Below are 11,909 nucleotides of genomic sequence, written 5' to 3' on the forward strand. Positions count from 1 at the left end.
GAACGTGGGGAACATCTTGCTTCTGTTGCAATGCCTCAGCCAGAGTTAGCTTGCCAACAATCAGCACCTTTTGGTACATATTGTTGCGACCGCTTGAAATTTGGTATTTTGTTGACTGCAAGGTGAAGTTATCCGGCAGCACGTTTCCCTTTCCAGCAACGTAAAAACATGCTGATGAGTAATAAATTTAACAAAATGGTTTATTTTTAATGAAGAAACGATGTCTATGTAATAATGGTATTTTATGGACGATCCAATCCACAAGTGCTGAGAATTCTCTCCGCTATTCTGAAAGGTCTCATTGAACACATATTGATTAATCCACCGCAAGGGAGATAAAAAAAAACAACCAAGCAGATATATTGCTACTCACTGACACTAGGTCTGATGAATGTTCATCGAATAGCTGCAACTCGTCAAAGGACTGGGATAAGGCATGAGAGTCATGAGAATAGACCAGATAAAGACGAGGGTCCTTCTTGGAACTGCCAAAAAACAGAACCAATAAATATTATTGAAAAACAACGAGAGCAAGCCTGCATTGTGTACAATCAAAACCAAGATTCACAGCCAATTCTGGCAGTAATTATGAAGAATCATTGGGCACAGTGCTGGAACTATTGGTAACCATCAGATAACATGAAAAGCAACAGCTGATTGTTACCAGAGTGGGCATCTCTGAAGCGCCAACCTGATCAATTTTCTTTTCTCCCTATTCCAAAGTGTTGCTCTATTCAGTGAATATCAAAATAGATGTCAATGCTACCGAATGAATGTAGCAGCACTGAGGATAGAAAGAAATGGCAGAATAAATAAGAAGTGACTTATACATGTTATGGAACTATTTCATTGCTAGGCTGACTTCTGCACTTTACTGCCAGGACAAGCACTCCAATCACTCTCAGTGCAAGGGAGGAGTTATATACTCACGTGGCCAGCACAACATATTTACAGAGGCACTTCAATAAAGCTCTGGTACCGCCACCGTGGAAATGAAGGGCTGGGAAGGAGACTCCTTCTTTGGTGATGAAGATGAGGTACGACCAACCCAGGCCAGGCTTGTTTTTCCGGATGGACTTGAGCTCACACAGACTGAGAGAGAATGCCCACTTGCTGTTAGCTGTGGAACACTGGGTGGCAGCTGAAGGGCAAACAAAAAGAAAACACCACACTCAACCAAGAGTGACCCACTGAACAAAAACAAAGCAGCAGTCAAGGAACCACTCAGCTCATGGAGTCAATTCTAGCACAACACATGTGTAACTTATCTTTGGTCAGTACTGTTGCCTCATTCTCTGAAGACAGAGCTCTATGGGTTGCTGCTGTCTAATCACACAAGTGGTCTTCTTTTATGTAAGGTCACAAGTGAGAACTGTTTGAAGGCTATTTGCCCCATGGAGGCTCACAGCTCCGACCATTCAGACTTTAACACTGCCCTCTAATGCAGATGGGTTACTGGACCAAACTTAGTACGTGGAATTGTGCTAATTACAACTCTAGAGAAAGAAAAAGAACATCACTTTCAATAGAGGGTGTATCTTCAAGCAGAATGCCATGTAGGCATTAAGGGAGGCAATGGCCTAGCGGTATTATTGTCAGACTATTAATCCTGAGACCCAGGTAATGGCCAGGGGATCCGGGTTCAAATCCTGCCAAGGCAAATGACTTTGTTATTGAATTCAAGAACAAAAAGTCTAGAATTAAGAGTCTAATGATGTCCACAAAACTGCTGCCGATTTTCAGTAAAACCCATTTGGTTCCTTAATGTCGTCCTTACCCAGTCTGGCTAATGAGAGATTCCAGACCCACAGCAATTTGTGTGACTCTTAACTGCCCTCTGGGCAATTAGGGATGGGGAATAAAATGCTGGCCGAGATTGTGGGCCCCCCCCCCCGCCACCATTCAGTGAATGAATTAAAAAGAGGAGTTAGTGAATATGTCAGCTACTTCACAGAACACATCCAATATATGTTCATAATTTAAAATACAGTTTACTGGGTCTCAACAAGCATATCACAAGTATTCTCCACACATGCAAGAACCAAAATAGGAATACAGCCTCACAGAATATCCTAATCCTGTTTTCTAGTGCGCGTGGAGCCATTTGAACTGTGGTTAATTCTACTGGCAGAGAGATTTACAGGTTTGTGTAATTCAATTACATTCTCCCTACCACCTACATACAACACGGTCTATTTACAATTACCGGAGTTAATTATAGGGAGCGCTTTGAAACTTCCACCTGACATGTGGAGATAATTAAATAAGAACATATTGTTATCAATCTCTTTCATCTAATGGGGGCTGGTGCATTTTTAAACAGAATATCCAACAGATCTGCACTTTAAGGATTTATCAGATATCCATATCTGTATAAGTAACCTTCAAAAAAACACACAAACTTTAAAATGAATAGATTGCACTGGCAATCACACCTTAACTTGCTGCTGCCTGTAAAATTGACAAAAACCTATGCCCTCACTAAAAATGATATATATAATTTCCTCAGAACAGGATTTTCACATGTGGTTTCCATTCTAACACAGCTCTCAGAAGGTTACACTTCCTGTTTCTGGTAAGAACTTCCCCATGGTACATTTTGCCCTAATCTCATAAAAAAAAATCCTGTGGGTTTATCTGTAAGTTTAAGGGAGATTTAATATAGTTGCTTCAAATTGTGAAGGGCTTTGGTTAGTCAAGGAGAAATTAATGCCAGTTCTCCCAATGGAAGTGAGAGGAGGAAGATTGAAGAAAATTGGCAAAACAAACAAAGGGGAGATGGGGCACTTTTAAACACAGCAAGGTGCAATGATCTGGCACAAACTTTCTGAAAGGGTGGTGGAAGCAGTTTTGATGGTAATTTTCAAAAGGAAATTGGATACATTTGTGAAGGAGGAAAAAAGCAGGAAAGACAAACTGGTTATACATGCAGAAGGAAGGTACATGTGTAGTTGACAGAATAGCCTTGGGTACTTGAAATGGAGCTCAGATATATCATTGGAACACCATACCCAAAGATTGCTGTACTTGATGGTGGTACTTAATGCTTGGTGTCAACACTTTATGTTGACCAGAATAAGATATATACAAAAAAGCAAAATGAATACATTACAATAATAAGCAGACATCATCTCTCACCACGCATATCCTCCAGTGGACGTGTCCTAGACCCTACTGTGCTGATAACAGCCCAATCAGGTTCGTAACCTGGGTCAAACATGTCCTCCTCAGTATGACTGGCCCCATTCATACTGGAATCCTGGAAAAGAACAGGGAAAAGAGCGAGAACAAGAACAAGTAAATGAAACCATCTAACATGGCTCCTAGCCAGGATCATAAGAACTAAGCTGCACTCTCTTCAAGAGGATCTTGTGATGGAGTGGGCAGTGCCCTGCTGCTGGGTAATAAATTCTGGATTGAAGTCGCACCTCAGGACGTGATGGCAAAGGAAGGTGTGTCCTAAAGCAGGCAAACATGTTCATAAGAAATCTGACTACCCTCCTGATATGACCGGCAGACCAAAAGAGCAGGAGGATTTCCTAATCAGCCAGAACTCTACAGTAACAGCAGAACAGGCTCCCTCTATTGAAAGAGTGCACATGCAGGTCGCTGCCATCAATGGGGAATGTTGACAGTGGAGGTTCAGAGATGGCAATGCTATTGAATGTCAAGGGTCAACAGATTCTCTCTCGCTGGAAATAGTCATTGCCTGGCATGCGTATGATTGAAATTTATTTGCCACTTTTCAGCGCAAGTCTGGATATTGTTCAGGTTTTGCTGCATTTGGACATAGACTGTTTCCATATCTGGAGTTGTAAGTTGTGCAATCGTTGGCGAACATCCCCACTTCTGACCTTGAGATGGAGGGGAAGTCATTGATGAAGCAGCTGAAAATGGTTGGGCCTAAGACACTACCCTGAGGGAGTGCTGCAGAGATATGGTGGAGCTGAGATGACTGACCTCCAACAACCACAAACATGTTCCTATGTTCTAGGTACAACCCCAACCAGCGGAGAGTTTTCATCTGATTCGGGGAGTTAATGGAGGCAGATTCACCAAGGCATTCAAACAGAAATTGGATCATTATCGGAAAAGGAACATTTCAAAGGGTTGCGAAGGAAAGGCAGGGGAGAGGGACGAGCTGAGACTCGCTTACAGAGATCCAGCATGGGTATGATGGGCTGAATGGAAACCATTCCATTGAGTCATGTTGCCTCCAAACTTCTTTCTCTCTTTACCTTCCTTTAATGCTTTTATTTTGAAAAAAGGGGAGTCAATGTTTATTGAGGATGTTGGAAAGCGAGGATACAATCAGATCAGCTTGAATGGCAAAGCAGGCTGGATGGCATAGCTCCTATTTTTAATGTGTTTCTATTCAACTCAACAGGCTTGGACTGCCCACATGGTTCCAGGAGAATTACCTTTTTTGAATACAGGAATTGAGGGTGCTCTCCGCTCTCACTGAGTGGAGTCCACTCCATCACAGTATCAGGACCCTGTGGGAAAAAAAAATAACTATTAGAACAAGTTTAAAATGCCTTCACGCCAGTTTCAATGATAAGGTCCTCCGTTATTCCCGTACACAGAATTGTAACAACCTGAAAGGAGACCTTTCACCCCAAAGAGTCCAGCCTAGCCCTTTGAAAAAGCTGTCCAAATTGGACGCACACTCCACCAGTTTTCCTCAGAACAGTGCAAACTGCTGAGGAGACCAGTGCTGTATTCTCTAGAGTCAAGAAGGAGAGAGAACCTCAATGAGACTTACAGAATTGTCATAGGGTTCAACAGGACATGGAAAGGAGGCTCCCTGTAGTAGGGGTAGTGGTGTTAGATCCAGATGCCACAGTATCAGAATAAGAGGCAAACTACTCAGGAATGAGAGGAGGAAGAATCTCTTACTCAGAGGGTCATGAATCATTGAACCAGGAGGAATGAGGACGCTCAGGTCATTGAATGTGTTCAAGACGGAGTTCGATAGATTTCTACACACTAGTGATGTTATGTGGTATGGTGTTGGTGCAGGAAAGTGGAATTGTGGCAGATGATCAGCCAATATGTAGAAAGACAGAGCAGATTTGAAGGGCTGAATGGCCTACTCCAGCTCCTATTTGCTTAAAGTTGTCCGTGTTGCAATGTTTTGCCAAGTCTGTCAACGACTGGAATTTTCAGCACTTTGTTCAGAATGCATACAACACAGATCCTCACCTTCTCGAGGATCCGGATCACCCCGGGGATCAGTGTATCGTGGTCATTATTCCGTTTTGTGCTTGTGTGCAGAAACACACTCTCTTTCTCAAAGACGACCTGCAAGATAAAAGTCATAACCATGGCCACAGCCCGTCCAAGGCATCTGGTATGCAACATGTATGCATAACATCTCACGTGGAGTGCTATAAGTCAAGAATGCACAGCACTCTGTTCTATCTCCTTGGATTAAGTAATTGATCCCTGGTAATCAAGCCAATTTACATAAATATAGCAAGGTAAGAAAAGCTACCAATCACCATGCAACAAAAACTAACTTCTCAGTAATCAACATTGATCCTGCAACACAACCCAGAGAAGGAGTTCAAATCCCAGCTTTCAACTCTTTGAGAATGTGAATTTGTCAATGCCTTCCACTCTCAGGACCAGGCCCGGAGACAGGTCCCAAATCCCCCTCAGCCTCATTGGAATTGCGTTGCTGGAACTGTCCATGAGTTGTATACATGATTCGGAGATGCCGGTGTTGGACTGGGGTGTACAAAGTTAAAAATCACACAACACCAGGTTATAGTCCAACAAGTTTAATTGGAAGCACACTAGCTTTCGGAGCGACGCTCCTTCATCAAGTGATTGTCAATCACCTGATGAAGGAGCGTCGCTCCGAAAGCTAGTGTGCTTCCAATTAAACTTGTTGGACTATAACCTGGTGTTGTGTGATTTTTAACTATGAGTTGTATAGTTATCTAAGCCAATAAGCCCCCGTGCCAAGAAATAACATCAAGAAAGCAAAAACACAACTACTGTAAATACAAACAACAACCTGAAATATTGGTTCCTGGTTCCCAACAAGACCCTTTGTATATGGCTAAAACCAAACATTTTCCAAACTAAATAATCAAACCAAACAATCTCACTGTATCAGATCAGCCATTTTGTACTATGGTTCTCATATTACTGGTAATAACGGAATGTTTCCCAAAAAGGTTCAACACAGCACTGACAAGGTAATAGGCCAATTTGCTCGATATGGAGGTGTTGCTTGGTTCTCAATCCAGAGCTTTACACTATACAAAGACATACAACAAACTATGAAGTAAATCTCTCTCCTGTTACCCCTTCTCTACATCCCAATCCATCGCTGGATAAAGTGACCTTCATGAGAGTGACTACAGTCCACTGACATGTAAAATATGCTGTCAATAAACCCTCTAATTATAACTGATCTTGCTCTATACAAAAGTGGTTGTACTGACACCATATGGACTGCAACAATTCAAAACAGTAGCTCATCACCACCTTCCTAAGGGCAATTAAGACGGAAAAACAAATGCCAACCCAGTGGTCGACATCACACCCCATGAATTTCACTTTTTAAATATTTGGGCTTATCTAAGGCCAAATATGTTTTCCCTTCCTTCTTATAGGGTGATCAGCAATGCTGAGGAACAGGCCTATCATCAAATACCAGAAGCCATCTTTCATGTATGTATTCAGCTATTACAGAGGCACAGATAGATTGAATAGTCAGAGACTTTTTCCCAGGGTGGAAATGTCTATCACGAGGGGGCATAATTTTAAGATAATTGGAGGAAGCTTTAGGGGAGATGTCAAAGGTAGGTTCTTTACACAGAGAGTGGTGGGTGTGTGGAATGCATTGCCAGCTGTGGCAGTAGAGTACGATAAAAGGCTGGCACAACATAGAGGGCCAAAGGGCCTGTACTGTACTGTGCTATGTTCTATTATCCATGGGGACAGTTACCACTTTGCCTATTCAACACTCACTAGCCAACTCACTGAATCAGCAACTCCCTGCACTTCCTCCCTTGCCAGACCCCAGTGTAATCCAGACAAGGCCAACTTTGACTTCCCTGTTGCTGCACCAGCTGAGGTCCAACCAATTGCGTATGGCCAGGTAATGTAAGGCAAGGACCTTTACACACTTCTGTCACTCACTTTCCCAGGGAATGGTGCATTTACCCTCTGTGCCTTCGAGAAATGCCCAGGATTGTATTGCGGGCAGAATACAGTCGACGTGCTGAAATGGACAGGGAGTAGAAACAAATACCTGTCCTCTCAGCAGAGTTGTAGGTATCGAAGTTCATAGGTTTGAATATAAGGTCAAATGTGAATTCAATTTAATGTACAGAACGGGATGTCTATCTTGAACATGACCTTTGGTTCAGAGTGCCTACATGACTTACAGAGGAAGTTTTCAAAAAAGGAGGAAGAATTACAGGTCCCTTTTAGTAGCAATTTCACACAAAGAACAACATTGCAGTTGTTTGCTTACAAAAAAAAACAGATAATCGAGTTCAGCTTATATGATCCCATTATCACACGGTTCACCAATGGAGTTGTGACTAGTTACAATGATCATTGTGTATTTGTCCACAGTAGAACAGATTAGGAGATGGGGTACTTTGCAAATCATGGAATTCCAATCCACTTATCCCCGTGACATTCCACTCATCACAATGTCTCAAACCTGACCACCATCCTGAAGGCACAAGTCAGGAGTGCAATGGAATATTCTCCACTTGCCCGGATGAGTACAGCTCCAATAACACTCAAGAAACTTGACAGCATCCAGGTCAAAGCTGCCCACTTGACTGACACCACATCCACAAACACCCACTTCCCTCACCATCAATGCTCCTCAGTAGCAGCAGCATAAGGGCATAAGACATAAGGCACAAGCTGAATTAGGCCATTCATCCCATCAGGTCTGCTCTGCCATTCAATCAGGGCTGACAGGTTTCTCAACCCCCTTCTCTAGCCTTCTCTCCATAATCCTAGATCCTCTTACTAATCAAGGATCTGTCTGTCTTAAATATACCTAATGACTTGGCCTCCACAGCTTTCTCTGGCAATGTGTTCCACAGATTCACCACATTCTGGCTGACGAAATTCCTCCTCAATTCAGTTCTAAAGTGTTGGCCCTTTACTCTGAGGCTGTGTCCTTGGATCCTCATCTCTCCTATTAGAAAGATCTTTTCCATGTCAACTCTATCCAAGTTACTCAGTATTCTGTAAGTTTCAATGTGATCCCTCCCTCATCCTTCTAAATTCCACGGAGTACAGACCCAGAGTCCTCAACTGCTCCTCGTGTGAAAGCCCTTCATCCCTGGTATCATTCTTGTAAACTTCCTCCAGATCCCCCTCCAACACCAGCACATCCTTCCTTAGATTCAGGGCCCAAAACAACTCCCAATATTCCAAATGTAGTCTGACAACAGCATTATGCAGCTTCAGGGATACAACCCTGTTCTTGTACTCGAGCCCTCAAAATTATTGCAAACATAACATTCCCCTTCTTAACTGGGAATTGAACCTGCATGTTAGCTTTGACATAATCCTGATCTAGGACTCCAAAGTCCCTTTGTGCTTCAGATTTCCGAAGCCTTTCCCCATTTAGAAAATAGTCTATGCCGCTATACTTCCTACCAAAGTGCATAGCTTTACACTTTCCCACACTGTATTCCAACTGCCACTTATTTACCCACTTTCCTAACCTGCCCAAGTCTTTCTACAACCTTCCTCAAGACCACCTGCCCCTTCACCTTTCTTTCAGTCATCTGAAAACTAGCAACAATGCCCTCAGTTCCTTCATCCAGATTGTGAATCTATAAACATGAATAGTTGTGGTCCCAGTAAACCTGCAGAACTCCACTTGTCACCAGCTGCCATCCTGAAAAAGATCCCTTTATCCCCACTGTCTGCCTTCTGCCAGTCAGCCAAGCCTCTGTCCATGCCAGAACCTTGCCCCTAACACTATGGGCTCTTATTTAGCAGCCTCCTGAGTGGCACCTTGTCAAAGGCCTCTGGAAATCCAAATAGATCCAAATAGTCCACTGGCTTTTCTTTGTTTGACTTGCTCATTATTTCCTCTATTATTTGTCAAGCATGATTTCCCCTTGATATGATGCTCTGTAGCACACTACTAAGTTTCTTTGGATAGCGTTTTCCAAACCCACAACTATTACTATCGAGAAGGACAAGGGCAGCAGAATAATGGGAACATTACCACCCACAAGATCGCCCATCATTCCCCCAAATCACTCACCATCCTGACTTGGAAACAAATCACCGCTGCTTTAGTGTCACTGAGTCAAACATCCTGGGGAATTCCATCCTCATGGCACTGTGGGTGTACTTACAACAAATGGACTGCTGAGGTACAGGAAGGCAACTCACTGCCATCTTCTCAAGGATGGACAATAAATACTGGCCCAATCAGCAATACCCCCATCCATGAATTCACTTTAAAAAACCTCACATATACACTGAAAGGGATGTTTCTAGTTTGTGCATCCTATTTCTAAGAGAATGAACCAATACTAAATGCTTTGACTGTCTCCTAGGGAGCCTGTGCCATAGGTTGACCATTTACTCACTAAAATATTGTTTTCACTGACCAATATGCAAATTTACACCCTTTAAGTGCAGGCCAAGATTTCCAGCTCTCAGTGAAACAGATTGTCACGGTCTCCATTTAAATTCTGGACTATTTGTTAAATGCATACTTCTGTCAAAAACAAAAGGATTTCCTGAAAATATACAAGATAATAAAGCTACAATCAAACTGGGATTCATGACCACACACACAAAATTATAATCTGGAATCAACATAAACAAGAAAGAAGTGTACAAATCATCCTTTTGCTGGTTTTCCCTTTAATGTAATACAAAGTCTACTAATAGGATGCAGCCGTTTGAGTGTATCCATTACTGTCTCATCACAACAACATTTCACAATTCCAAAGATCACAAGAGAAATTATACACTCAGAGACCCACAAGGGTAAACTCCACATATAACTCACCGCTACATACAAGGACGGTTCCTAACATTAAGATTGCAACTGCACGTACACTAGGGTTAACTATTCAGCTCAGTAACCAATTCTCACTTTAACTACAGGTATACTTACCAATATATTCTCTACACAGAAAAATACATTCTGAAAGTGACAAACTTAATAACACATGCAAACTTGACATTATTTCACATAAATTTACAGTTGGTGCAAATATTCATGAAAATAGAATCAATCCTTTATTATATAAATATGTATTGCTGCAAAACAATATAGACAATTAAATTAATACCTGCAATGCTTTGAAAGTGATAACCTTCCTCAGTGTTTTGGTAAACTACAGTATATGATGAACAAGTGAATATTTTGTAACTCTCTACAGGTCTCCCCATGCTTCACTGTAGCACATGAATTATAATGAACATATTTCCCTGTAGTTCTCAACAGGTGATCCTTCCCAACACTGTAGCACTCCTGTTTTTCACAGTATGAAGAATGAGTTATTATCTTGTGACTCTCTTTTGATGATTACATTCCACACTGTACAGTGTCCCTAAACTAAAAGCATAAAAACAAATTATGACCTTATAATTCTCCACTGAAGACAACATCTCACACTATATGAAAGTATTACGCTACTGCAGGATTTAAGGAACAAAATATCACATTTCAATACTCTGTAAGTAACCACATCTCATACTGCATACATTGTACTATAAGGTGCAAGGGATGACTTATTACCTTGTGGCTCTCTGCTGCCGGCCTCATCTCAAACCACATTCCAATGACTATGTACTAGAGGGTGTAAGGACTCTCTACGTATGAACACATCATCCCACGCCACTGTACAATACAACAGGATACAAGAAATGAGTTATTACCTTGTGACTCTCTGGAGATGATCCCATCATTTTACTTCAACTCGTCTCAAAACAAATCCCTTTACATCATTTCCGGATCGTGCTTATTTCTTACTGGCTGTTAGTTGGCTCTACTACTATTAGGGGGGAGGAGGTATTGAGTCAGGATACGACGGCATCCTCCCAAGTTTTCATTGTCCAACTCTTCTTTAAAAAAAAGTTTTTTAAACACTTTCCTATTTTTAGGAGTCGGGTTTGTGGATAAACTTCCAAGTTCAAGGTTATATTTTAGCTCGTTGGCTGACGTCAGTATCTTATGACTTGGCTGTTGCTGGTGGCCAATAAATTATTGTGACAAGTCTGGATTTAATCTGAAAAATGTTACAGAAGCCAGATCATCTTGTGCAATGTTATCCTCCTGACTCTGTAAAGCACGGAGTCCCCGACATTATCCATTGAACGGTTTTGGCTGAACTCCCTGCCTCTTTCTTTCAGACGTTACATGGAACAACAACATAAAACAAATTAATTGGAGGAGCTCCCTCCCCGGCGCCATCTTTGTGAGGGGAACTGTTATGTTTTGTAGGGAAGGAGAAAGTCGTGCTAAAGTTCAACGTTTCATCCCCTTCCCCTTTGCTATTTTCTTTTTGGTGGTGCAACACTCGAATCCCCTTCCGTTTTTGTTTCTCTCCCAGTCGCTGCAGGCCCCGAAGTTGCAGTTTAAACCGAGCTCGGCGTGTTGCTATGGCCCGCCGCCATCTTAATGCGGGGCACGTTCCCTCCCGCGAGCACCGTGTCCCAGCCGCTCCACATTGCCTCCCGGTCGAGGTGAGGGACGGGGTTGAACACGACGCGATGGAATGGAACTGAGCACGCAGTCATTGATACGGATCCCCCCCCGAAAACGTTTGAAGCCCCTCAATGTTCGGAGTAAACAAATGCCGGCCATCTTTGTTCGGGGATGGTCGCCATGTTTGTGCGTGTTAGGTGCGCGGTGACGTCAACTAATTTTTATCGTTCTACTTTTT

The 11,909-nt window shown here is 42.4% G+C and overlaps 1 protein-coding gene across 3 annotated transcripts in view; it reads right to left on the reverse strand.

Annotated features, from left to right (window-relative positions):
• Positions 1-11,777, reverse strand: part of tbc1d17 (TBC1 domain family, member 17) — a 46,406-nt gene extending 34,629 nt beyond the window's left edge. Inside the window, exons 1-6 of one of the 3 annotated variants that reach the window (XM_043679538.2) lie at positions 10,903-11,777; positions 5,206-5,304; positions 4,422-4,496; positions 3,139-3,259; positions 931-1,141; positions 374-485 (exon numbers count right to left, since the gene is read on the reverse strand). In XM_043679538.2, coding sequence (XP_043535473.1) covers positions 374-485; positions 931-1,141; positions 3,139-3,259; positions 4,422-4,496; positions 5,206-5,304; positions 10,903-10,932 — 648 coding nt within the window. In that variant the 5' untranslated portion in view covers positions 10,933-11,777. Of the gene's footprint in view, positions 1-373; positions 486-930; positions 1,142-3,138; positions 3,260-4,421; positions 4,497-5,205; positions 5,305-10,313; positions 10,556-10,762; positions 10,824-10,902 lie in introns of those variants that run through there. The other 2 variants (XM_043679537.2, XM_043679540.2) reach the window with 2 other exon arrangements.
• Positions 11,778-11,909: the final 132 nt, after the last annotated feature.

The sequence above is a fragment of the Chiloscyllium plagiosum genome, unplaced genomic scaffold, assembly GCF_037043375.1.
Source record: "Chiloscyllium plagiosum isolate Xiang-an unplaced genomic scaffold, Cpla_swu_hap1 HiC_scaffold_33, whole genome shotgun sequence".
In the NCBI taxonomy this organism is placed as follows: Eukaryota; Metazoa; Chordata; class Chondrichthyes; order Orectolobiformes; family Hemiscylliidae; genus Chiloscyllium; species Chiloscyllium plagiosum.